The sequence below is a fragment of the Parastagonospora nodorum genome (assembly GCF_000146915.1).
Source record: "Parastagonospora nodorum SN15 chromosome Unknown scaffold_4, whole genome shotgun sequence".
Taxonomy (NCBI): Eukaryota; Fungi; Ascomycota; class Dothideomycetes; order Pleosporales; family Phaeosphaeriaceae; genus Parastagonospora; species Parastagonospora nodorum.
Window position 1 is genome coordinate 356494 of NW_001884552.1, and position 24698 is coordinate 381191.

The following is a 24698-nucleotide window of genomic DNA, read 5'->3' on the forward strand; positions in this document are numbered from 1 at the left end:
TGGTGTGGTTGGATGCTTCGGGAATTTGAGTGGCACTTACTGCGGTAAAGGTCATCAGGCCCCGACTGTCTCGAACCGCCACCGTTAACGTAGGCTACACCAGCAATAGGACCATCTCGGTAATTCTTAACCGGTCTATGCACAATAAAGTTAGCCTTGTGGATGATTTGACGAGATTTTCGGAAAATGTGCTGCAAACATTGGCAAACACGTAGTGCTTGCTCAGTCGACACTATAGCCCCTGCGTCGAAACGGGCCGTGGTGTGACCACACAAGCCCGAAGACCGGTAAGAAACAGAGACAGGGAAACTTACGATCGTTTTGTCCTTGCAGTGCTGCCGTGCGTAAGTTTGAGCCTCTTTGTCGCTGGTCCAACTGCAGGCGTTGATGGTCGTGTGCCAGCAGTCGATTCAGCTAGAGGGGACGAAAACCTGTATCCGTCCTCTCGTACCCGCTTCGCACTGTGATGAGGCACTCGGCCAGCTCGGCGCGGCTGATGAGAATCAACTGGTGGTCCTACTGCAATCTGAGACTCGGTCAAAGATTCTGTGTCATTGATCTCGTCGTCGAAGCGGACGTCAGACACCTCAAAGTCGTTAAACTCAGGTCGTCGGATCGGCTGCTGCTTCACCAACTCTTTCCGCAGCTCGTATGCCTTCTCGTCTTCTAGGAGCTGCTCAGGCGTTGGTTGCTGTTGTTTCGCTGCATGTTTGCCAAACAGCTTTCCCAAATTAGGCTTTTGCTTCTTCGCAGCTCGGGCATTGGCAGCGCTCTTCGCTTTCTTTGCAGCGGCAGCTGCCACAGCAGTCGCCGCCTTGCCGTTGCCCTGTACGGGCTCTGGTGGCCCTTTCTGAACGATCTCCTCGTTGACATCAGACAGTTCCGAATCACTGCCACCACCTGATTCAGGTGTTTTACCTGCAGGCGTGGGCGCTGTTGTCGAAAGACCACCATCGAGATCCATTTCGACATCAGGCGCAGGGTGGCCATTCGTCGCGGCCCTCTTGCGAGGTGACTTTGAGTGCGTCCTTGATGATGGTTCAGTGCGCGACTCTGCCGGAATAGCCGGGGCCGCGTTGAAAGGGTGAGGTGGGGCCAAGCCTGAATTTTGCTCTATGGAGGTTTGTAACGCGTGATGAGCATTTTGGGTAGCGGATGCACCGGTGTTTGTGAGTTCTTGATCAGCCCTATCGTAGGCTGCAGATGCAGAATCCTCTGGGACGACTTCACTGCTGGCTCGCGGTGAGGGTCGACTGGACGCTGCGTAGAAACCTGCCGCTCTCTGGCCGCCATTCTCATCCTGCAGGCGATTCAACTTGGCCTGGTTCCTTTGTCGCTTGCGCGAGGCCTTGATGAACGAGCGGAAAATTTGCCACTGTTCGTCTGTGTAGTTTTCGTGCAGGATGGCATCAATTATGTCTGATATCGTGTCATCTTTCTCGCTCTTCTGCCACAGCTCTTTCAATGCAACGCCTATTTGCCGCTTCTCGGCCCTGTTCGCACGCAGGATGGCGTCGTTCACGGCGGTGTGAATGCGTTGCGCGGCTTCGGTCTGCAGGGAGAGAGGAAACTCGACGGGCTGGACAGCTTGGACCGCAGGACTCGCGGAGACTGATGCGCCCTTGCTCGTGCCATTCTTGACTGGCGTCTTTCCATGCACAGGCGTCCTACCCTGCACAGGCGTCTTGCCCCTGACCGGTGTCTTGGAGACCTTGCCCTTCTTCTTTGTCTTGGTCGGCTCGTAGTCGTCGTCTTCCTCCTCTTCGTGCAGCGGAAAGTCGACCTGCATCAGATCCTCGTCTTGCCGCTCAGAGTCATCAGCCTCGAGCTCTGGCGCGGGCGTCACCTCCGGGGTCGACTCGATGCCGTCACCATAGACAGCAGTCCCCTTGCCAAAAGCGGCATTACGGGCAGCCGTCTCGCCCATTGCGCGCGTCTTCTGCTTGACTTTGGCGGACGGGGGCACACCCAAGGGCGCCATGGTCTCGAGCACGCCGTGCCTGGCGAAACCGTGCTCTTCAAACGAGGGCGCGAGGGTCTGAGGCGCCGGCTCAGTCCACTCAGTCATTAAGCTCTGTCTCTTGCCGCCGGCCGAGTCGCTGGGGGTGCCTGTAGGCGAGGCATACGGCGTGGTGCTGGACCGGCTGTGAGGTGGCGCGCGGGCGGATTTGCGTAGGGCCGGCATTGCAAGCGACGTGAAGGAAGCCTTCGAACTGCAACTTTATAAGCGCGATGCTTCAACAAAGCTAGGCTTCAATGCATACTTACCACGCGTGCTGCCCTCGATCTTTCCTTCTGCGCACTTTGCGCCACTAATCCGTGCACCTTTGTTGTGCGCGTGGTTGGTGAGGGTTAGACGGTCGCGAGGTTGAAGCCCCAAGATGTACAATTTCCAGGGATCTTAATCAGCACGATCCTCCGCCCCTTCCACCTGATATTTTTCCAGCAACACAATTTTTGCGCTGCGCCGTGCGTACTCAAAGCTGTGCCTGTGCGAGAGGGGCATGCGAGGTGCAAAATTCGGTCGGGTTGACCAGAAAGTCGGTTGGTGTTTTTCAAGGGAGGTGTGCCTCTGTCAAATATAAACCTCCGCGTGTTCCGCCCGTGCCTTCGTCTTCACCTTCACCGCGAGTAAGAACTGCAACCTGCAGGGCTCGGCCGAGGGAGCTCTTGGGAAAACAGGTCATACTATAAACAATTTTGTATAACCCAACAATTACACTTGATCATTCGAGCGTTTCGATCTCAGGGGTTGCTGTAGTGAATCATGCTCACTTTGCATGCTTCAAACAATGTATTTGCTCCAACCGGACGCTCTCGTAGCTTCACGGTAGTCCAGTTGTTGTACATAGAATTATAAAGTGCTACCAAAGTGACTTGTATAGCTTCGAGTGAGAGCAAGTAGCTTGACGCAGCTTGACCTGCTCACATGAAGCGCGCTCCCTGGCGCCTGATGCCCATGATGCAAAACAGAACATGCTCGCCAAACACCTCGAAGTATAATCCAGAGTAACAAATTGGAGCAAGAGGAATGCCAGCCTTGTCCCTGGATGGGGATACGGAGATACACCGAGCTGATTCCGTTCTTGTCTTTTTCTGTTTTGTGCCCACCTTCACCTTACGGGCCAGGGGGCATTTTCGAGCTGTGTGACAATTTTCGGCATGGACCGTCTGTAGATTTGCGTCTCGAAGGAGCAATCTTGCTTCGACGCCCCCGTTCCTCCTGTCAGTGACAGAGTACATGGACAGTCTAGGTTTTGACAACTTCGGCAAACCACTGTGATAGACATCCTACCTACCTAGCCAGCCTTCCATATTTGAGTGTCCAACTGAAAAAGCACCCATATTAGTGGCTTCGGTGATTGTCAACGTATTCAGGTGATCAAAGCTCTACTGTATTGACTTTTTCATTTTGAGGCTACTTATCGCCACTGTTGGACGAGCTCGGTCCTGATCGAACAACCTGACCCCAGGAGGTCAAGTTCAATCGTGAATCGCGAATGCTTGCGCAGCATCGTTCGAGGTCGATCGTACGCAGCATCAGGACTGGCCTTTATCGATGATCACTAAAGTCTTCCACAGCAAACGCTTACTCCTCGTCGCCCTCCTCGTCATCCTCCTCGGCAGCAGCCTCTCCTGTCGCGGCCTTCTTGGCAGGCTTCTTCTTCTTCTTCTTGTTCTTCTTGATGGTTGCCTTGCCTAGGGGCTGCTCCAGGATCTTCAGGATCTCCTCGTCCTCAATCTTCTTATCAGACTTGTACTTCTCGAGATCCAGCGCAGGCGGCTGCGCAAGGCGCTGCATGCCGTTCTTGGTGACAGCTGTTGCCACGTTAGTGAAAAGCAGGAATGATGACCTTTTAACAAATACTCACCGACAGTGGTGAACAGCCTAGCAACGGGCTTCGCGTCCTTGTCGACAACGACCTCGTACTGGCGAAGTACGCCGCCACGAACACACTCGACGACGCCGACCTTAGCGGCCTTCTCGTCCTCAAGTTGTCGCAGACTGAAGGGGAAAGTGCCGAACTTCTTGACAACCTCCGAAAGGAGAGCCCTCGAGGTTGGACGCTTGAGCTGGTACTTTGTGTCTGTGCGGCGATGGAGCGTGGTCCTGTTTCCGTTGCTCTTGACCTTGGCCGGTACCCAGGCTGACGCCCATCTCAACACCCCCAGACCTCGCCGACTTCGGGGAGACCTTCACCCCTGACACCCTCTCCGGGGGCCAAGATGATCTTCTTCTTGGACTCGATCTCGTTGTGCTCGAACTGCCAGATGGTGGTGCTCTCAACAACGTTGCATTCGTATGCCTTGACGACCTTTTCGAGCATGTTCGTGATTTGGCTCTGTGTGTAGGGTTTCCTTGAGGCGGCCTTCTTCTGCTCCTCCTCATCGCCCTGCGCAACCAGACCTGGCGGGGTCATCAACCTGAGAAGCAGCTCGTTTGCGTAGTATGTGGCGAGAATGAGGTCTGCCTCGCGTCCAGTAACCTCTCCATCGCTGCCGACGATTACGTTGTCGCAAACGATTGTGCAGAAGCCGTCAATCTGGGCACCTAATTGGATCTTCACGACCTCTCCTTCCTTGAGTGTGGCAGCGGCCTCCTCAGCATCGGTCTTGAGCGGCGTGTAGGGGGTGATGTAGGAGCTAGGCGAGATGGTGGTGCAGTGCCCAATACCCTTGAGTACCTTCTTGCCCTTGTAAACCTTGCCGACCTCCTCAGCGAGAAGCGTATCACCGCGCTCACAGAGCTCGACAATGCTGGCGTCGGCCTTGATCCATCCTGCAACCTCGTCAGTCATGTCACACCACCGGCGCCGAAGCTGACGCTAGAACTGCGCAGCGTACCTGAGACCTCTTTGAGGACCTTCTGTGAGATTTCGGCGGCGACCTTGTATTTTGTCAAGGTGTCCGGGTTGGCGAGCGTGTAATCTGTCATTCGCAGTTAGCTCTCCTGGCCGTTCTCGTCATAAATGCTCACGAGCTCAGTCTCTGCGACACAAGTCGGCGCATGAGACCGTCTAGCGACACGGGGAGCTTGGGACGTACCTGTAACAGCAGCTTCGGCCATCTTGAATATATGCACGAGAGTGGTTGACCGATTCGAAAGCTAGAATGGGAAGGATGCGTCGAGGTCGTACCTGTTGTTTTGAGATTCGTGCCCCACTGAGGGGTTCATTCTCGCTTAGACTCCAATGACGACGCGTGCCTTAATTACTGTTTGCGCCCGTCTGTGAATCGCTTAGATCCTTTCTCGCTGGTGACGTAGTTCTCGATTGTGTGTTCTTGAATGGCAGGTGCCACCAGGTAGCGGCAAGATTCCTATCTTCCTTCCCTAAGGAGAAAAGGCAAAGAGGCAGCCTATATATATTCAAAGATCACCATAGAATAAGGTCGAGTATCCTATACCTGCGTATATATTCAGGCGCCCTCAAGGTTATAATAAGTATACCTTGTGTCGTGTAGGTGCGGAGCGGACACGAATTTTGCAGCTGCCTGGTGGTGCTTTCACAATGCTGATCTCGGGAGCTAAGAGCTTGAGGCTCGATGATTATTCTAGTGTCCACAGAACAGGACCAACAGAACTCACAGCGATTCGTTGTGCTCAGTATCAACATTGATCGAGATGACACTCAACATTAACATTAATCAAAGTTGTACTCATCACCAGCATCAATCTCATCCCCAACCTCACCTACACCTTCAACACAGCATCCACAACAACAGCCCTATGATCCGAATTATACACCCCATCATCGAACCTATTCGGCAGCACACTGTACCCCTTCACCTCCCAATCGCCCCTACTCCTTGGCCCCAGGAAAACAAAGTCAATCACAACCTTCTCGTCATCAAACCCCGTGAACGTATACTTATCCCCATAATTCCACGCCGCTAACTCCTTCGCATCTCTGACCGTTGAGTTACTGGCATTAAGAATCTGATACGCGTCGTCAGACGTCTCGCTATTCAGATCTCCGCCCAGGAAGTAAGGAACGGCGGTGCCATCACGCGTGCTTTCCGTCTTGATGAGCGTCTCGACGATCTTCGCGCTTTCCCGTCGACTAACAGCGCCGGAGTTGTCGAAGTGCGTGCACAGGCCTAGGACCTTCTTCTTGCTGGCGATGTGCTTGAAGTGCCCGACAGTCACGATGCGAACACTGCCCGCGTCCCAGCCTTTCTTGCCTACGCTGCCGTCTTCATTCAACCAGACGGTCTTCCACGACTCGACTTCCCAGACGGCCTTGCGGAAAATGAGCGGGCTGTACTCGCCCTTTGTTTTCCCGTCGTCGCGGCCGACGCCGATGTAGGACCAGTCGGGGCCGAGGCCGTTCATGATGTCGGTTATTTGGTTGTTGAGGACTTCCTGGAGGCAGATGAATGATTCGGCGTTGTAGAGTGTGTTGTACTTGAATTCGTTGATTATGAGAGGCTTCCGATCGGTCCATGGCTTTTCGCCATCGAAGGGGTCTGTCGTGGCATAGCGGATGTTGTGCGTGAGGAGACGGATTGGCAAGGCTGCGTGAGAGTGCATGATGAAGGTGCTAAGAGCGAGGAGGATCGGTGTCGAGACCAACATCTTGAAGTCTAGTGTTGAGCTTACAAGGAGCCGAGCACGTGATGGTAACAACCTGACGAAGATATGTATACGCTTTTAGGACGCCAGTATTAAGCCGTAGACTATTATGATCTTGCGAATACACAAGTTTGTTGATAATAACGCTTTGGCAATGTTAATGTTTGATGCCCAGAAACAACAGCGAGCGAGATTCTGATTGGACGCTCTAGGTATGTATGAACAAGGATGCATTCGTTCTACAGAACTCAATTCAAAAGGTCCATCCTCTACTTATATGCGCGGAATAAGAAGCGCATGGCTCAGAACCGGGGTTCATTACTTTGATAATCCAATGGAAAGTGACCGGGGTTTGTACTACCCAACAAGTTGCTGGCAAATGAGAACGCCGGTGTGGCAGCACGTTGTCCGCGCTCCAAAAGTGATATGCTGTTTTGTACAAGGGAGGCTCATTGAGCTTCCAAAAATGCGCTCGCGTATGTAAAACGCCCCGCTTGTTCCTGCTTTCAATGCACTATTGTGACATCTGTCGACCAGTTCGTTTGGCCACGTTGTTCATATGCTGACGGTTCTTCAGGTGCGTTTCGAAATTGCTCACGGTGTGTTCAGGTCCTGCGTTGTAGAGCTTGCCAGGGCAGTCGATACACCTGATCCTTGGTAAGAAGTAGGGCTTGTGAGTCGACGGCAACGGAGATGAATTCGAAAAATTGTCCAGCTTGGCTGGCTTGGCTTCCTTCTTGCCGGTCTCCGGGTTCATGTATGCCTCATTCATGATGACGTAGCGCATTGTCGCTTCGAATGATTCGCCAGGATTTCTATCTCGAAGTTCCTGTAAAGCCTGCTGGAGCCACGGAGGCGGTGCGGGCTGTATAAGTGTGAGAATTTGTAACTAGTAGTCGAGAAGAGATCAACTTACGTTTTGGGCTTGAGGTGGCGCCGGCCATGGCGCTTCTACCGAGCCATCGGATTTGTATTGCCATTGCTTAGGGGTTTGTGGAGTAGGAGTCGGTGTAGCGGGCGGACGAGGGGATGCTTCAGCGGATGCTGGGTTGCCAGGCGTGGCGCGAGATGGCAAGGACCGGAGAAGGAGGTGGTGGCATAGAGTTGGCCACATGGCGTGTTCCTCGATGGCGGCTGTGTGTGTGCAATCATGGGAGTTGAAGGCAGGCTTTGCGAATGCTTTGGGATTCCTTTGACCACTCTCGTAGTTTTGCAGACGATATCCGGAGTTTGACTATGAGCGTTGTGGGCTCTGGAACACTTTCATCGCGTGCTTCATAGCGAAGTGACCGTGATGTTCTCGACTCATGGAGAGTCTGTAGAGTAGCAACCTCAGGCGTCGCAGAGCGTCCAATCGCTGATCGCATAGCGGCTTGCGCCGCCGTAGCAGCACCACGCATACCCCTTGTACGCGCAGTACCTCCGGTCATCATGGCAGGCGCAGGAGACTCCACCACGGAGTCGTCACTGTCAGAATCGTCTGAGCTACCCTCTGCGCCACGACGACGGCCCTCTCTGACTTTGCGTGTTGCCTTGAAGAGATGGCTTTCTTCAAGCACCTCGGCGGCCCCTGGCAAGACTGATGATACCACAAGGGTACGAACAGTTCGCTGGCGATCCTTGAGATCTGGCAAAGCTGGTCCACCTCGTCGGTTGACAGATCGCTTCTGGCGGCGCTGCTCGCGCATAATCGATAACTCGGCTCGCTCTAATTCAGCGTGACTGAGCTCGTATAGGTACGGCTGGAAATCCTTGGTAGACTGCATAGGCCGGAAGACAGAGGGAAGCGGAGATACCAGGAAGTTGTCTTGGATGTCGGTGTCCTCGACAGGTCTTCCGTCGAACGGATGGCCTGTGATGTACAAGCTCTTTGTAAACATCTGGCACTGCTCTCGGATCGAATGTGCGATAGCTGTCGTAAACTCCCCAGATAAAGACAAATCGGCTGCCATCTGCTTTGCAAAATCCTCAGCTGCATTCAGCGGATTGTTGATTTCCCACTCGAACTGATCCACAAGAGTGTGTTGACCAATAGTGATGTTGAGCTTGATCAATATCCGCATTTCATCGTTCTTGTATGCCGAATAAGGTTGGTTAGGGTCCAAGGGCTCGTCGTCGAAAAATGCGTGTGGGTAGTAATCCCGTATTTGCTCGTGTATCTCTCGATCGACTTGGTGTATTATGTTCTGTCGTAGCTCGGGAGGTATTTGAAAATCTTCCACCAGGGTTTGCGCGAATAGCAAGGGTTCTGTGACGCGATCGTGGAGATTCCACGTAAACGTGTCGCGCAGTTTCAATCTGTCCAACTCGATGTCCAATCGCACAGGAACTAGCTCTTCCACTTGCTCCGCTTGCTGTGCGCCGATTTCCCTGCCGACCTTCAGCTGCGGCGCATGACGGCGGCCGGCACGCTTCGCGTGGACAGGGTAAACAAGGCGCGGTACACCAGGGTGTCGCGGGTCCGGGGGGATGTTGGTCTCTCCGTTGCCATAGCCGGCATACCCGTATCCATATATCGCCCCAGGATTCTGGCGGCGCACTGGATAAACTTGTTTCTCGTAAAAGTAGCGCAGGTTGTTCAAGTCGAAGTAGACCTTCTGAGAGTACTCGTCGCGCTCGTCAAGGTGCACGCTGGTAAGGAGATCGCGCTCGACGTAGCGTTTGAGCAGATGGCTGTGCGACTTTTGCTTGTCTCCGCCTTCCCGAGTCGGTGTCTGGGAGGGTTTTCGGGTACCGGAACGCGATCGTTTTCTGCTCGGTGACGCGCCGTTGGTGGGTTCTACTGGCGCGGCGGACGCCATGTCCTCCTGAGCGTCAGATAGGGTTACGCCTGAGGCTGCCAGCACTGCCTTGGCCTTCTGCTTTCCGTCGAGGATCGCGTTGATATCATGCGACGCGGTTTCGGGGCCATTGGAGCTGGTGGGGATGTTGGCCGGCTGGACAGCGCCTTCCCCGTTGATGTTGTTGACGCCGTTCGAGGACGCGCCGTGGGATGGATCAGAGGGTTGGGAGGTCGTGGATGGAGACGTCATGGCGGCGGCAAAGAATGCGCGCAGCAGGAGCGACCCGCTAGAGACGTGCTCTGATCAGGGCCGAGGCATGGAAGGTTGCGATGGAAAGCTGCTCGTGTGGTTAGTACGGTGTCGCATGCGATCGCGATGGACCCCAAGGGGGCAGGCAGGTCAGCAACGGCGACAGCGGCACCACCATCGCAGGGACGTGGGATTATCGCGAAAACGTGAGCAACGGACACGTTAGAGATGAAAAAAAAACACATACCAATGGAAGCGGGCAATTTGCGCGTCGTCACAGGACTGGGCTGGCTGGCTGGCTGGCTGAGGGCAGGAACTGCCGATCGGCAACGGAAGTCGCAGACGACCAAAGCGCGCAGCACAGGCGAGATATTGGCACTCCCGAATCGGCGAAACACTTGCACGGAGCCTTAGTGAGGGGCGGTGGATAAGCTCGGAATGATGCGTTGTGTTGTGTGTGTCAGGCAGGTCCTTTCAGATTCGGGCGCTCTCACCCGGCAAAAGCGCCCAGACTGAACACGGACAGCCGCTGAAGCGCACAATTCAGCGCGACAGCCTTCAGCGGGCGGCTGCGTCTTTCTACCGAGTCACAAAATCTTTCAAATCTCCCTCTACCTCATTCTCGCCTTTACTCGGCCATGGCCGCTTCCCAACAATTGCTTGTACCACGTGATTGCCAAGACCACCATGCCCAGAATGGCGCCTAACAGACATTTCTCCACACAAGAATGCTAGCGCTTCGTACCTATCACTGTGCTTCCCCAGCCCTCCTCTCCAGTCTGCAGAATAAGCCTAACATGAGTCTCGCAGCAGGACTGCTACGACATTCCATGAAAGAAAGATCAAGTGCACCCCAGCCACGGTCGGACGTGTATAATTAAAGTATGAATTGTAGTATGGATGGTCCTTTCCAGAGGCAGGAAGAGAAGGGTGCCAGAGTGGCACAGCCTTTTTGGCCAAGGACAGAACGCCTTGAACCCCTCAAGCCTTTTTGCTCGTGCTGAACCAAGGACCGCACGCTGAGCGACATGATGTAAATGAGCTTGCAGTTCGGTGCTGCTTCCAAAACGTTCTGTATGTCCACGTGAATCCTAACCGTAGATGCCTCTTTCAGGTGCTAGATTCTAGGTCAACAAGTACCTAGACAGCAGGGCACCTGTTTCGCAATGTCTCATGTGTAAATGCCCGCCTAGAGCAACGAGTCAAGCCTGGTGAATACACTCAAACAGGCAGCAACCACCTACGAGAGCTTATTAGTATAGTCTAACATGGGGAGGAATCATCAAACGCACCTCAAGTTGCAGCTCCTTGTCTTTGGAGCCATTCACTTCGTCAGAGATAAGCGAGCCCAAATTCGCGCCCACTCCCTGTTGCCCACCAGATCGCCTTGCGAACGGCCATTGTGAGTATTCTGCCAGCAGCTCATCCACTTGAGCGAAAGCCCGCTCTCGCGCCTCGTGTCCGAGCGTCGTCAACGCATTTTCAAGCACGTTTGCGGCGTATGCGGCGCAGACCATTGTGATTGTCCTGAGCACCCTGAACTCGAGCTCTTCGGGGAGGAACTGACTGCCAGGAAGGACGACAGTACGGTTCGTGAGGAGGTTTCGAACGCGGCGCCTGATCTCTTCCTTCGCGCCGCCATCCGCGACTGGATGTGTTGCCATGTCGAAGAGCAGGAAGTTCTTCTTCTCCGTGCGCAGGATGCCCTTGTCGACGAGGCCCTTGCACAGCCGTTCGCGGACTTGCTTCAGTTGATAGCCAATCTTCATCAGATTCCATGTCTCGCCTAGTTAAAGTGTCAGTCGCTAAGATTTAAATTTCGTTATTGCAGCCACGTACCACTCATGAGATCGATCCATGAATTGACGCTCATCTTCTCGCTGCCCTTCATCATCTTCAGTGCCTCATCCAGCAGAACCTCCCCTGTGAGCGTGTCGTCAATGACCTCAATGACACGGTCTGCGAGAGGGAACCGCCGCCGCGACGAGTCCTTCTGCATGCTCACACGGCCCCTGAAAGCCAGCTCTATAACAATACAGCCTCGTAAAGCGTAGGAGATGTTGTCGTTCCAGAACGAGAGGTATCCCTAGAACTTGATCAGCATGCGATCCTCAGGGCAACGTCTCCCTTTCCGCGTGCTACACACCTGCTTGTCTTTCAGGCCCATGAGGATGATCTCCTCCATGAGCGTCAACTTGGGCTGCTTGCTCCTTTCTGCGCTCTCACTAATGTCCCTCGGGTCAAATGCGATCTTGTGGCCATTCTCGGAGTTCTCGTATGAGGTTTCTGGGGTGCGGTCGTCGATGCGCTTTGGTGCCGGTGAGCTGACCCTGCTGCCTTCGTCCTCGCCATTGCCCGTGGCGGCGGCGGCGCCTCCTCCGCCTCTTCGTCGCGTCAGACCAGAGCTCGAGGCCATTGCGTGTGGTTGTGGAACGAGTGGGGGTTGCTTTGTTGGAATTATTGGCGACGCCTCTCGGTGAGCACAGGGATGCCGACGCTCGGGCTGCGCATACGCGGAGGGGCCGTGTTGCGGTAAAAGGTCGATGGCAGAAGAATGTTGTGGAGAGTACCGACGTCGGCTGTGCAATGATTGAGGGGTATCGCAGAGTGTTTGTACGAGCACGCGTGAGAGATGTTCGTTCGTGTGACAGCTATCTGGAAGAAGGAGCGCTCGGCTATGCCAAGACTATCTGCTCAGCCCGCAGAAAGTAAGAGCAACAAATGCTTCGCTCACGCAGACACGTTATTTGGGAAGTGGATAGTATGGTTCTATCGAGATTTACACGGTGCCATCCCAGGCTGTTTTACACGCATGGAATTATATAACGAGACCGGAAGAGCCGGCTCAAATCAACTCCCAAGTCCACCACATCTCGCTTCCAGCTTCATGAAGCAATCTAGTGCGCTACAATAATAATTAGCTCCAAGTCATACAAGTACATAGATCAGTATGCTTACCATCGGGCTGGGCCAAGATGTACTCCACCGCTTGCTTGACTGTACTATCATCAGTATGCAATGAGCTTCAAGTGACGCGTGATACTGACCGCTGTGAATGGCATCGGCCTGCTTGTCTGGGATTTCAATGCTGAACTCCTGTAAAGATGTGAGCGGTCGCCCGACACTGTTATATGCTGCAACTAACCTCCTCGATAGCCATAACTACCTCCACCGTATCGAGACTGTCAAGACCGAGATCGTTGTGGAAGTGAGACTCGGCGTTGAGCTGTCGCATCACGTTAGCAAACCTTGCAGGGATTTGTGGAAGCATTTCTTCAAAGTACCTTTGAGGTGTCCTGGACCTGCGCATGAAGTTAGCCATAGCTCTGATCTCACAACCCGGCATGCTCCCTCACCTTATCGAAGTTCTTCAGGAGGTCCATTATCCTTCCAGTGACCTCGTCTTTCGAAAGGCCAGCGCTCGCAGCATAGCATCGTACAGCCTGGAAGTATGTGGGGGAGGTCTGCTTGGGCTGGAAGAAAGAGGTTCGCGCGATGGGGCGAGCCATTGAGGCCTGGCATCGTGGTGCAGCGCGCACGGCTGACCTTGCGGACCTGAGGAGTGCGGTTCGGAACATTTTGAGGGCGTGCGGGAGAGGTTGAAGCTGGATGGCGAGTTCGAGGTGGGAGGTGGTGACGATGTTCGATCGGAGTGTGTAGAACTTCAAACTGCGTTATTTATTGTTAGTCAGCATACATAACAACGCCATCGAGAAGTTGTACATCTTCAAGCAACCACCAGAGGAATGCAATTGACGACGGTAAAGGCCGGGAATATAATCTAGCAGACTTGGAATCTCCCTACCCTGGAGTTTTCGAATCCGCCTTCGTCCCTCGTCGTCGTTGCCGTCATCGAAGTCTTGGCCAATTACAGCTCATTCGTTCCAAATCGAAAGCCGACTCTCATCTTTCGAGCAGCCTCACACATCGCAGACGTCAAACACCACACATCCGCCCCGCTTGATTCCAGCGCCCACAATGGCCAGCATGAAGCCGTTGACGATGCTGGCACGCGGTCCCTCAACTGCGACGCTGCTCAGGTCGTCGCAATTCGCGTCAGGACGCCTCCCGTCACCCGCCACCGTCGCCTTCTTCTCCACGACCGTTCGCCGAGCCGCCACCCCAGCTGGACCACCGCCGCCAGGCTTCCGGTTACCACGGCCGAAGCGATGGGATGAAGGAGAGGGAGCATTGGACCGCGCGGGCAAATACTTCCTGCTCATGGAGATGTTCCGTGGCATGTATGTGTCGATGGAGCAGTTTTTCCGACCACCGTAAGTAGCTGCCAATGGCGTGCCGCAAGCTTGCGCTCCGTGAGAAGCTTCGAGACTGATGGCCATGTAGATACACCATCTTCTACCCTTTCGAGAAGGGCCCCATTTCACCCCGCTTCCGAGGCGAGCACGCTCTTCGACGTTACCCGACAGGAGAAGAGCGCTGCATTGCCTGCAAGCTTTGTGAAGCTATCTGCCCTGCGCAGGCCATCACAATCGAGGCTGAGGAGCGTATGGATGGTAGCAGGAGGACCACACGCTACGACATCGACATGACCAAGTGCATCTACTGCGGTCTTTGCCAGGAGAGCTGCCCTGTCGATGCCATTGTTGAGGGTAAGCCTACTGTGACTCTGTCTTTGAACACGTAACTAACACGATCTAGGTCCAAATGCTGAGTATGCAACCGAGTCAAGAGAAGAGCTGCTGTACAACAAGGAGAAGTTGCTCGCGAATGGAGACAAGTGGGAGCCGGAGATTGCGGCCGCTGCCCGTGCGGATGCGCCATACAGATAACAACAAATCTGAACTAGAAGCGAGGATTGTAAATATAGGAACAGTGGTCATATCGGAAGCAGGAGCTTGAATTTCATTTGTGCAAATATAGTCCTCCAATCCGACCTATAATGGGTCCTCATAACTGCAGCGTTTAAAGCACAAAGTTCAATCACAGAAGACGTTATGATATTCAAGCCATACATACGCCTAAACGCTGAGATGATGCCGACCGATGGTATCAAACGCCAAATGCTCCACCAGATTTTGAGCGCCAAAGTGATGATGCAAGATGCCATAATTCTACCTCGCCTTGAAGGTACCCTCAAATCCCGGACGCTTGACCTTCTTACCAGGCTTCTTAACCTTCTTCTTGCCCTTCTGACCCTTCTCATCTCTCCGCTTTTTGAGGTTCTCCTCGCGCTTCTTTTGTCTCTTCTCTTTGCCCTCTTGAACGTTCGTTAACCTCTCCTTCCACTCTTGCTTGCTCTTCGACTTTTGCTTCTCCTGGCGCTTAAGTGTCTTCTTCAGGAGATTGACGTCGTCGAAGACCTTCTCGCCCTGCGCTCGCTTCTTGGCTGCTAGCCAAAGGTCCTTCTCTTGAATGTCCTTTCGCTTCGTCTCGTCAAGACCGTTGATGCGTGCCTGCTTCTTCTGTGCAGCCTCCAGGGCAGTCTTTGCGTCCGACTTGCCCTTCCTCTTCTTCGATTCTTGGAATCTAGAAAGACTGCTCTCCAGTTGTTGGCCGTCCTGCCATGCGACTTTACCGAAGTTGAAGTTGCGCTCGGCTTCTGGCGACCGCGCGGGAAAGATTGAGGGTGAGCCGGACCCGCCTCTTATGCGTGCTAGCTGTTCCTCTGCTTTCTGGCGTGCCTCGTCCTCCTTCTCTGTCACACGACTGGCCTTCTTCGCCGCTCTCCGCTCTGCTTCTTTCTTCCGCCGCGCTTCAATTAGCTCGTGGCGGTTCCTCGCTGGACGCCCGTCTGGCCCATCAGCTTTGCGCGATGCACGCATGGCCTCAAGCTTTGCAGTCAAACGCGCTTGGAAAAGTGCCCGGCTTTCGTCGTCGATTTGTAGTGGCTTCTTCTGTTTCTTTTCTTGTGGCGCATCCGTGGAAGGAGGGATTGAGGACGATGAAGAGGCGGCAGATGCAACAGACGCTGTAGAGGAATTGGAATTTGCAGTGGTGGAGGGAGCGGTTGACTGACCCTCTTCAACGAGACCACTGACATCGAGATTCTGCATGCGGTCCTCAGCGTCTTCTGGGTTGTCGTCATTATCACTGTCTCCATCTTCTTCGGCCTCGTCCTCTGGCTCCTCTGGCTTTGTCAAGCCCTTGCTGAACTCGACTCCCTGAGACTTCTTGTTTTCTTCTTTTTGCTTGTTCTTTGTCTGCTTCTCCTTCCTCTTCTCTCTTCTCTTTTCAGCCTTTGCCGCATTCTTCTGCTCCGCTTTTGTCAACTTTGGTGCTTCGGTGGCGTCAACATCGGCATCAGCCTCTTCTTCTGGCTCGGGCGCCTTGGTCTTCTGCTTCTTCGCCTTCTTGATGCCCTCCAAGGGTTTCTCCTTCTCGATATCCATATCAAGATCTGACGACTCAGCCGCCGACACGTCGCCTTCGAGCTCGCGCTTTCGCTTCAGCGCATTTTCGTCCATGACGTCTTTGGCTGATTTGTGTGAGGCCGGGTCTAGCTTCGCTCGCTTTGCGGCTGCGCGTTCCTCGGTGGTTTGCTTCTTCTTCTTTTGCCATTGGGTCTGAGGACGTGGTGTCAGCGAGAAGTCGACCCCACACGCAGTGGGAGAGAACTGACACTAGTGATGCTTTCATCCTTTCCATAGTAGTCCTTGGCTGGGATGAGTGACATCAGCCCCTCGAATGCCCGAGCATGGCTCTTCAAGCGCTCCTGGAGCTCCCAGTTAGCGGCAAGAACGGTGCGGGCAGCGCCTCCCTTGTGCGTACCTCGAGTGTGTCGCCCATGTTGAAGCTATCCGACAACAACAGTTGCTAGTCGAATACAGTCGCACCTACGAGGATTGAGCGTGGGTGAGGGTGTCGCGGCGGGTGTGTCGTGTGCGGCTTCGTGAAAATCGAGGTCGAAATCTTGGCTAAGGAAATCTCACTTTCGCGCTAAAAGTAGACCCCAGACGACTTTCCACACCACCAGGACACGGGCCAATAGGACGCCGCCACCCCGACCACCGCTTTCTGACGTCGCTCGCGTGCCCACCGAGCACTGCACGTATTTGACCGCCCTCGTCTACCCTGTGAACGTTGATGCTCGGCTGTCAGACCCGTCCATCTCGCACGGCATAGCAGGCACGGTGCTTTTCTTTCGCTGAACAGCATAGTCCGGCACCGTTGGCGAAGAGACGCGTATGCACAGCCACGCAAAGGCAAGCATAATCTCAGCGTCGCCTTGCCCCATACATGTATAGCTTGAACAAGATCGCCGCGTGGACAGCAAGCAACCCTCCATAGCAACCAACAAGCCTAAGTAGCGACCATTTCTTCATTCTTTTTCGCCTGCCGTATTAGCTTCCGTCCCTCTCCCCAATGTCTACTCCCGCCGTGGAGGCCAGGTCCCTGTCATCGATCACCGCACTTGCTTCCAATCCGCCCGCATACCCACGTAATCCCACGCATGTGAGGAATGATCCGCTTGTACTCTATATCGCACGTGTTCCCGGCAGCAAAGGTAAGGCTGCCCCGCGTCTGTTCGGCTCTGTTCTGATCACGATCCAGATGTGTTCCTCTCGCCTATGAAACCTAGACAAAAGGTGGTCACTGTGGAAGACATTACGAGTTCGCTGTACTACTTGCATGTCGAGCAGCCAGAAGATGCAAACCTCGTTGCACCTCCTGAGTTCCAAGTGCCTGACTACCGGAACCCGCAACCGTTGGGTTTGGATCCTCCTTCGTCAACAGTCCCACGGAAGGCCGTCCCTGGCGCAACCGGTGTCCCTCAACGGAAACCTGTGCTTGGTACTCTTGCGCCCATCGAGAACTACGGAAGTCGACAGAATTTGAGCGCGGGCAACTATCCTCGACAACCGGGCATGCTGGCTCCACATCTGGATCCGAGACAGTCCTTCGAAGGCTCACGATATCAAGCAGAAAACCTGCGCCCCGCATTCACTTCCAATCGATCTCCTGAAAGATCTCATCCAATGGGCACATCACTCACTCTCATCCGACGAGACCCTGCTTCTGGCGCTCAGTGGAATGTCGCAAGGATTGAAGACCCCCCTATTGCTGAAATATCATCATCAACTCTCAACGAATCAGCGGTCAAAAAGAAGATAGGGGCACCCATGTACATTGACGTGACAAACCCGGGTTACTCAAAGTTCTTGCAATCAGAGAATGCTGACAGGCCACCGTTACCAAGCCGTCCCAGTGACGTGTTTGCTCGACCTAATCAGATAGCGACCCAATCACACGCACAAGTATCTGAAGCAGCAACCGATAGCTCGAATACATTCCGACGGCGCCTCTGGATGGAGGGGTCGCAGTATACTAGCGGCGGCTTTGGGCACCGGAAGAACAATTCACATGACTTCAACAACTCGGGGCGTCCAGATTCAAGAGGAGGCAGCTATGATGCACCGAGAGACGGTTACTCGTTTGAGAATAGGCCTGCGGGATCACCTTCATTTCCAACTCGTGCCGACCAAACCTATAGCACCATACAAATATCAGATAAATCAACGAGCTTCCGTGGCTATGTTTTCACCAGTCCATGGAATGGTCGGTGCGAATTCACTACTAGTGCCGGTGGTGGTACCTTGAAGGTGGGCGTCAATGCTGAACTTCCACTGCCTCAAGCTAACATATTGGCAGTGTCGGCACATTATTCCTGGTCTACAAGGAGCACCCGCAGCCATGCCCGTCAGTGAACTTCGATTCAATCTGCCAAGTAGATCCATGCCCGTCACTCCCAGAGGGGAGGAGTCGTCAAAGAGGTCATCCTTCTTCCATCGTGGTCGGCACAGTCGCAACAATTCGTCGTTGTCCGTCAATCGGGACGAAGTGGAAGATGCTAGGAGGTCTATGGATCGCCTGGACCTATCTTTGGGGCAAGAGTTCGCAGGTGGAGGATTTGGCGGGAAGCAGGCGAAATTGGGGAAGATAATCATAGAGGATGAAGGCTTGAAGATGATGGACCTCTTGGTTGCCGCAAATCTAGCATTGTGGTGGAGGGCATATGAGAAGGCCGGTGCGCCATCTCGAGGTGACCGCGGAAGCTTCTAGGAATCTCGGTGGAAAGAAGAGTGCAATCGCATAGCGTTTGGAGTATCACGATCGGCTTCGATCCCTTTGCAGAGGGCTTGAGTGCCGCGGTCTACTAGTATACTTGGCCCACATTAATAACATTCAGGCCTTATATATACACCATCTGTTGACATAGTGACCTCGCTGGCATTTGGGAGAAGGCTCGTGAATTTGCTCGCGACCACTCACTCGTATTCACCTGCTCTTCACCTCGCCTTCCTAGCTTATGCACGCCCGCCCCACATCCTCCAACAACATTGCTCCTTGATCTACGCTGAATCAACGCAACCATGATACCAAATAGAACATGACGTCTGCGTCGAAATCTGACACCAGCGACCGGCGGCTTAGGTCGTCTAGCCACCAGAGCGAGAACATTGATGCAGTGCGACCAAGTCATATAGCCAGCATTGAGCCAACAACAGCCGTAAAACGAGAAAGCGCAGCACGTACTCAGCCAAGGTTATCACGGTGCGCAAAAGTGCAGAAAGAGAAAGAGACACCAGCAAACGTTGAGGCAGAAGGGAAACATCCGACAGGCAAAGACAGGAGCGTCACTTTGCGACCTGTACAGAAGCGAAAGCGAAAAACAATAAGTCAAGCGGTCACTACAGCTAAATCTTCGCCCACTCAGGAGCCTAAGGTCTCAAAACGCCTCTGCCCGCCTATTTCCACCATTCTCCGAAACGTGAAGGACTACAAACTGTTTGTAGCTTCAATCCAAGAGAACAACGGAGTACCGGCACAACAGCGTTTCCTTGAGATCCATCTAGACGCGAGCAACAACGACGAGTACGTCGATCTTCATCTAATCATCACCCTCAATCAACTTCACCCGAGGCCCGACGGAACCAATCCCCACCACTTCGAAACCATCAGGCTGGTGATAGAAGGAGAATGGCTGTACACGCGTTACAACTACAACCTAGCTTCACCTGCCCTGACGTCTGCCATTTCGTTTGAACATTCGCCGCTCGATTATGCTGCACACGCCCCGCTGGAGAGACTTACTGCTTTCAGTCCAAAGCAGGAGAAGAAGCAGAAAATGCAATGCAAGCCCGACCCAAACACGCCATTGACTAAGCAAGAGAAGACAGAGCTCTCGTACAGGGTCAACAGTACTGAGAGGCTCGTCGCCAAGGCACTGCTTGGTATCCGCGGGCTGGAGGAAGTTGTCTTCGCTGGCGATGGCGCGATGGAAGGAGTTTTTGCTGAAGTGCTCAAGAACACTTTGGTACAGCTACCGGATACAGAGGTCGCGGAACCATCTGGAGATGTCTTGGCTCACTCGACGCTCCTGCTATATCGCTATGGCGAAGGAAACATCGAAAGTTCAAGCTATCATACAAAGCGCATCGAGGCAGATTCTGACGATAGTGAGCTGGGGATGGACGACATGGTTCGGGTTAGGAAGATGGAGCAAGAGGAAGGACATTATGAGAGTGGGAGGATTGATTTTCTGAGAGACGCTGTTCTGCCTTTGACGGATTGGCAGAATGTAGTGGAGATGGGGTGGGAAATTTGATGAGATGGTTGAAGTCGGGCTTTTGTGGAGGAGATGGTCAGTGAGATGTTGAGTGTCTCTTAGAGTACTATATGGTTGGCAATATTATTACAAGCATTCTAAGAGACTAGGAGCGGGATTCAGTGCTGCATTTTGGGTAGATTCTTATACGCAAGACTCGGCGAATGTGCTTAGTTAAGCTTCCTTCGAAATTTCGTTCATATGTGTGAGTACCACATCGCATTATACGAGAAATATATGCAAGAAATGTCTCAAGCGTGACAGAAGCTGGAAGACCAACTTACCATTTTTACTCCAAAACTTCTCAAGCAGCTATCAAGACTCTAAAGTAAGCGCACTCCACTTGCTATCAACCATAGGACTATTCTTCATGAAGGAATTCGCACTATAATCCTTGTGAGTCTGCGCTAAGCTACCGCTGAACACAACGAACGCGCATTCTCCGGATCTTAAAGTCGTCATAGACCCCTGATTTCGTTTTCGTGCTCGTTACATACCGCGTTCTCTGCAGCTGATTATACGTGACACACGCTTCCGCGCACTAAGTCAATGTATGTGCGACCAAAGAACCAACCTCGTTGGAGTCATAGTTGGTCAGGTCCTTGCATGTATACTGAATGGGTTAATGGTGAGAGAGGGACAAGTGATTTTGACGCGATCGACCTTGGAGGGTGGGGTTGGGGTGTAGAATGATTGGGAGTTTGAGGTTGCAGAAGCTACCTAATGGGTGGATGGAGGAGACTTGGGAGGCAAGTTTGGAACTGAGTCTGGGAGTGTGTTGTGTTGAAGGACATGTTTCAGTAGGAACTCCGACTTTGCGTTTTTGACGGCGAGGGAGCCGCCTCCGCCTGTGGCTGCTAAAATGATGACGATGAGTAGTAGCAGAACCAACCAAAAGGCTGGGTGGCGAAAGCCAAGGGTGCTTTTTTCTTTTGTAAATTCGTGTGTTGACTGAGCATGCGCGGCAAGTTTGTTGTGTTGTGTTTGGGCGTGAGGCTGAGGTTGATCCTGATACAGGTGAGGGTGGCATACTTCCGGCCCTTCGCTGTACGTCACTTGAGATGCGGCAACCTCGTCGTATGCTGTTGGTTCCAATGAGTATGACCTTTTGCTGACTTAGCAAGCCTGTCTACCTAGGATATATGAGATCTACAAGAAGTGCACATGTGACATAAAGAGATCTATATAACCGTGTACAGGCTGGCAGAGGCGGAGCGTGTCGTGGAACCTTATCTCTATGTACGTGAACACGGGCTCTTTTATCTGACAGACTGTATGGGCGATTTCTCGATAGTGGATGGGCAGAGTGGTAGCGCGCTTGTGGCTTGAAAATTTGGGGCTGCACTCGCGGTGTGCCATTGGCTTCTAGTGACAGTTCGATGTGCTAATCCTTTGTTATGTTGCTTCGCAAACTATGTCTTCGTTGTCACTCTCGCTATTCCTCAATGATATCGGATATATGTCTGGCCGTGATCATACGCGCCCTCGAAATGCACCACGTTAGATTTTATTGTTAATATATATAGTTAGCGAAACGTCTTAGGCGTGGCTCGGCAGTCATAGTATGGAAGATGAGACGCGCAGCATGGTCTTTTTCAACAACTTGCCAGCGTTTCAGTCGTATTGTTTGCGATTGCTAGTCTGTACATTCTCGTAGAGATGCTCCTAGCCTCGAGGGCTCTTTTCCGGTTCCTAATCATCCCGGGACTCAGTGTTTCAACCATATCCATTTGTTGCCGGATTGCTGTCTATCCTCATATTCCCCAGTCGAGATCAACGTGGTATCAGAGACCTCAGGATCTCTAAGTCGCGCTACGTGCTTTGTTGTTGATTGTGTCGCGCCAGAATCACTCGTTCTTGTTGCTTTTCCAGAAATTCCTTGTGCACTCAGGTGCACAGCTCCCGTGGACCAGCCTGGCTGTAGATGTCCCATGACTGGGTTCATGAAAGGCCAGGCAGTCGCCATAACGGTCATCGTGGCTACCAAAACAGACGATATAACAATATCGACGCTACTTGATGTTGGATCGCGTTGCTCCGAGTGACGCTCTCGGAAGAGGAAGAACACCTTGAATGCGGCAGGAATAGCGAGTCTGCGACATATGTCAGCCGATTTAAAATTAGGTAAAACGTGGCTGCATACAAGAATCTCGATGAAAAGAGGGCCAAGAGAAAATATCGTGTGCGTGACATTTGAAGAATGATCACTATGCGACAAAGCACCACGGCTAGGCATATGTTGGTGGCCATGTTTATGATGTCAATGATGGCCCAGAAAGCAGCTCGATCGAAGCATTGGCCTCGGACAGATCGCCATGGCGCAGGAGTGCCGCACTGAAAAGCAGTGGCCAGCGTTGATGCCCTAATAAATCATTTAATCAGTTTGATCCTAATCAATAGAGTTACTGCGCTCACAAATACCATAGAGAGTTCCATGCCATCAAACCCTGTAGCACTCGCAAAAGTTTCAAGGCTGGCTCGAGCATCAGCCCAAACACAACTCCTGTTGCATTTGCCAGAAATATTGTAGCGACATATAAAAAGTAAGAAGCATATTCGATCTGGTTTAGAGTTAGCAGGTTCCTCATGGAGACTCCAAGCCCTATACTCGCCTTCTCATATCTCGCAACGTCCCTGTCGCTCAGGCTATCTAAATGCTTCCCAAGTCCTGCCTTCACCTGTTGCGATACCGTCACACTGTACGCTCCCAATGATAACTAAGACTTATTAGCAAAGTAAGAGCCGATCATGTTGAGAACACTTACAAGTGACAGCACGAGAAGATAATCATCGAGCTGTAGATTTCCAGCATGGATCTTCTGCCCACGCCGACCCAGCTTTGTCCATACCTTTGCAACAATAGAAAGCGCACATAGAATGAAGCAAATCCACACTGCAATATCAATGGCCGGACCGCGATTGTCGCTGTTGATGCTGTTCCCGGGCGACGGCATCGCGCTCGACTGGTGCACGAAGCCAGCAGCGACGACCCATAATCGGCTTTTGGTGCGCACGGAAATCGGACCCCAAAGATAAAGTGGGTAGCGTCATCATATCTCAGCCAACACGAAGAAAGTCGAGGTCACCTGGGCCTGACTTTGCGCCAATGGCTTGTATCCGCCATTGCTCTTGGCCGCTCTGCCGTGGCAAATGGATCAAACGTCAGACTAGCTTCAATTGATTGATTGACTGCAGCGAAAGTGAGTGTTGAAAGCCTGATATGGCATGGGATGCGACGCGCTCAATTATCTGGAAGGATTGCGGCGCAGGCAATTCGGTCACCGACTCACAGGGATTAATGGCAACCTAGGAACCTCGGGATGCCCGGACATCGACTGTCCTATGATAAGTTTACTTGTACACCCTTTTTCTCACATTTTACAAGGGTGCTACATCCTCGGCGGTAGTCAGTCAAGGGATGTGATGTAAACTGCAGATTATGAACAGTACAAAAATGTGGTTCCGCGCCTGCCTTCGGTAGCCGACTGCATGACGGGGTCTTGCAGTTGTTTCCATCCGACTATGAATCCTTACTTGTGTGCATTGTGGTATTCACGATAAGTAGTACATGCTTCTGTCTGCATCTTTGGGTGTATGGTGTTCGGAAGGAAGAAAGTACCCATTCCAGTCAAATATTGAACATCTTGTCATGTATTCTCCTCCAACGTCACCTCGGCTGACTAGATGAGAACTAAATTTTGATGCTAGTCAATACCATGGTCTGGACATCTTGGCCAGTTTCCTTTTATTCTTTCACCCGCCGGTCATTTTCGCGCCAGCACAACATAAGTCTGCCAAACAGGGAATCATGTTCTCCACCTCTTGAATGCACTGTGATAACGTCTCTGATGTTCCGAGAGATGGGTCAACCGACTAGGGTTATTGGCGAATCGCCTGATGCGTATTGGTACGTCACAAGGATGCCCAACAGGAAGGTGGCACAGTACGATACTACCAACGCTACGACGAAACACAATTTGTGATCCGTGAATTAAGTGTAAAGCTTCTTTGGCCGGCTTGAATTTTGTGACCAAGAGACCCTCATCACTATCTTCGTCATCTGATAATAGTACCCGCCATGGAGTTCGAGGTCGCACCTGCGTCCGACGATGACGTACGCCAGATCATTCACATCATGTTCAAAGCGTACGGAGGAAAGAACGAGTACATCAACGCTGTTTTCCCTCGTGGGCTGACCCCTGAAGGAGAAGATTTGACCGCACAGCGGCTTTTGTTCATCAAAAACATCGCACCTGGTATCAAATGGGAGAAAGTCACCGACTCTGCCAATGGAACCATAGTTGGAGGTGCAATGTGGGCACTCCACGAAGATGCAAAGCCCCAAAGATTTCCCTTGGATGGGCCACCAGGAACATGGGAAAGTGACGCAGAGAAAGAATATGCTCAAGCCCTTTTCAATTCTTTGGGGGTTGACGAACACAAGTATTACGAAGAGAATGAATTGCCGTTCATGAGTACGTCGCTCAACAGTTATGTTTTACGTGGCTGATGACTTTTAGGACTT

General features: G+C 52.7%; 14 protein-coding genes across 14 annotated transcripts in view; 5 read left to right on the plus strand and 9 right to left on the minus strand.

The window, feature by feature from the left end:
• Window positions 1–2185, minus strand: part of SNOG_02713 (hypothetical protein) — a gene marked incomplete at both ends in the record, with an annotated part of 3751 nt that extends 1566 nt beyond the window's left edge. The window contains 2 exons of the mRNA XM_001793258.1: window positions 41–135; window positions 315–2185. Coding sequence (XP_001793310.1) covers window positions 41–135; window positions 315–2185 — 1966 coding nt within the window. The remainder of the gene's footprint in view (window positions 1–40; window positions 136–314) is intronic.
• A 928-nt stretch (window positions 2186–3113) lies between these two features.
• On the minus strand, window positions 3114–3345 carry SNOG_02714 (hypothetical protein; the record flags this gene model as incomplete). The annotated part of the gene is made up of 2 exons (XM_001793259.1): window positions 3114–3223; window positions 3300–3345. 2 exons carry the CDS (start codon window positions 3343–3345, stop codon window positions 3114–3116), a joined length of 156 nt encoding a protein of 51 aa, XP_001793311.1.
• A 65-nt stretch (window positions 3346–3410) lies between these two features.
• Window positions 3411–5099, minus strand: SNOG_02715 (hypothetical protein). The gene is made up of 5 exons (XM_001793260.1): window positions 5047–5099; window positions 4846–4929; window positions 3873–4780; window positions 3568–3819; window positions 3411–3511 (listed from the first exon to the last, which is right to left on the minus strand). Exons 1-3 carry the CDS (start codon window positions 5066–5068, stop codon window positions 4161–4163), a joined length of 726 nt encoding a protein of 241 aa, XP_001793312.1. The 5' UTR covers window positions 5069–5099; the 3' UTR covers window positions 3411–3511; window positions 3568–3819; window positions 3873–4160.
• Window positions 5100–5692: 593 nt separating this feature from the next.
• SNOG_02716 (hypothetical protein) lies at window positions 5693–6577 on the minus strand (the record flags this gene model as incomplete). Its single annotated transcript, XM_001793261.1, has 2 exons — window positions 5693–5726; window positions 5760–6577. 2 exons carry the CDS (start codon window positions 6575–6577, stop codon window positions 5693–5695), a joined length of 852 nt encoding a protein of 283 aa, XP_001793313.1.
• Window positions 6578–6787: 210 nt separating this feature from the next.
• On the minus strand, window positions 6788–9606 carry SNOG_02717 (hypothetical protein; the record flags this gene model as incomplete). The annotated part of the gene is made up of 3 exons (XM_001793262.1): window positions 6788–7439; window positions 7491–7808; window positions 7849–9606. 3 exons carry the CDS (start codon window positions 9604–9606, stop codon window positions 7089–7091), a joined length of 2427 nt encoding a protein of 808 aa, XP_001793314.1. The 3' UTR covers window positions 6788–7088.
• Window positions 9607–10795: 1189 nt separating this feature from the next.
• SNOG_02718 (hypothetical protein) lies at window positions 10796–12022 on the minus strand (the record flags this gene model as incomplete). Its single annotated transcript, XM_001793263.1, has 4 exons — window positions 10796–10846; window positions 10899–11392; window positions 11446–11692; window positions 11753–12022. 4 exons carry the CDS (start codon window positions 12020–12022, stop codon window positions 10796–10798), a joined length of 1062 nt encoding a protein of 353 aa, XP_001793315.1.
• A 327-nt stretch (window positions 12023–12349) lies between these two features.
• SNOG_02719 (hypothetical protein) lies at window positions 12350–13240 on the minus strand. Its single transcript, XM_001793264.1, has 6 exons — window positions 12963–13240; window positions 12891–12908; window positions 12752–12832; window positions 12654–12702; window positions 12565–12603; window positions 12350–12511 (listed from the first exon to the last, which is right to left on the minus strand). The coding sequence occupies exons 1-6, from the start codon at window positions 13182–13184 to the stop codon at window positions 12504–12506; spliced, it is 417 nt and encodes a 138-aa protein (XP_001793316.1). The 5' UTR covers window positions 13185–13240; the 3' UTR covers window positions 12350–12503.
• A 114-nt stretch (window positions 13241–13354) lies between these two features.
• On the plus strand, window positions 13355–14467 carry SNOG_02720 (hypothetical protein). The gene is made up of 3 exons (XM_001793265.1): window positions 13355–13880; window positions 13951–14216; window positions 14266–14467. The coding sequence occupies exons 1-3, from the start codon at window positions 13585–13587 to the stop codon at window positions 14394–14396; spliced, it is 693 nt and encodes a 230-aa protein (XP_001793317.1). The 5' UTR covers window positions 13355–13584; the 3' UTR covers window positions 14397–14467.
• A 211-nt stretch (window positions 14468–14678) lies between these two features.
• Window positions 14679–16240, minus strand: SNOG_02721 (hypothetical protein; the record flags this gene model as incomplete). The annotated part of the gene is made up of 2 exons (XM_001793266.1): window positions 14679–16130; window positions 16187–16240. The coding sequence occupies 2 exons, from the start codon at window positions 16238–16240 to the stop codon at window positions 14679–14681; spliced, it is 1506 nt and encodes a 501-aa protein (XP_001793318.1).
• A 689-nt stretch (window positions 16241–16929) lies between these two features.
• SNOG_02722 (hypothetical protein) lies at window positions 16930–18627 on the plus strand (the record flags this gene model as incomplete). The annotated part of the gene is made up of 3 exons (XM_001793267.1): window positions 16930–17071; window positions 17119–18167; window positions 18217–18627. 3 exons carry the CDS (start codon window positions 16930–16932, stop codon window positions 18625–18627), a joined length of 1602 nt encoding a protein of 533 aa, XP_001793319.1.
• A 328-nt stretch (window positions 18628–18955) lies between these two features.
• SNOG_02723 (hypothetical protein) lies at window positions 18956–20173 on the plus strand (the record flags this gene model as incomplete). The annotated part of the gene is made up of 2 exons (XM_001793268.1): window positions 18956–19033; window positions 19136–20173. 2 exons carry the CDS (start codon window positions 18956–18958, stop codon window positions 20171–20173), a joined length of 1116 nt encoding a protein of 371 aa, XP_001793320.1.
• Window positions 20174–21130: 957 nt separating this feature from the next.
• SNOG_02724 (hypothetical protein) lies at window positions 21131–21502 on the plus strand (the record flags this gene model as incomplete). The annotated part of the gene is made up of 3 exons (XM_001793269.1): window positions 21131–21220; window positions 21373–21412; window positions 21444–21502. 3 exons carry the CDS (start codon window positions 21131–21133, stop codon window positions 21500–21502), a joined length of 189 nt encoding a protein of 62 aa, XP_001793321.1.
• Window positions 21503–21881: 379 nt separating this feature from the next.
• On the minus strand, window positions 21882–22423 carry SNOG_02725 (hypothetical protein; the record flags this gene model as incomplete). Its single annotated transcript, XM_001793270.1, has 2 exons — window positions 21882–22266; window positions 22365–22423. The coding sequence occupies 2 exons, from the start codon at window positions 22421–22423 to the stop codon at window positions 21882–21884; spliced, it is 444 nt and encodes a 147-aa protein (XP_001793322.1).
• A 1828-nt stretch (window positions 22424–24251) lies between these two features.
• On the plus strand, window positions 24252–24693 carry SNOG_02726 (hypothetical protein; the record flags this gene model as incomplete). Its single annotated transcript, XM_001793271.1, is given in 2 exon segments — window positions 24252–24648; window positions 24665–24693. 2 exon segments carry the CDS (start codon window positions 24252–24254, stop codon window positions 24691–24693), a joined length of 426 nt encoding a protein of 141 aa, XP_001793323.1.
• Between the last annotated feature and the right edge of the window lie 5 nt (window positions 24694–24698).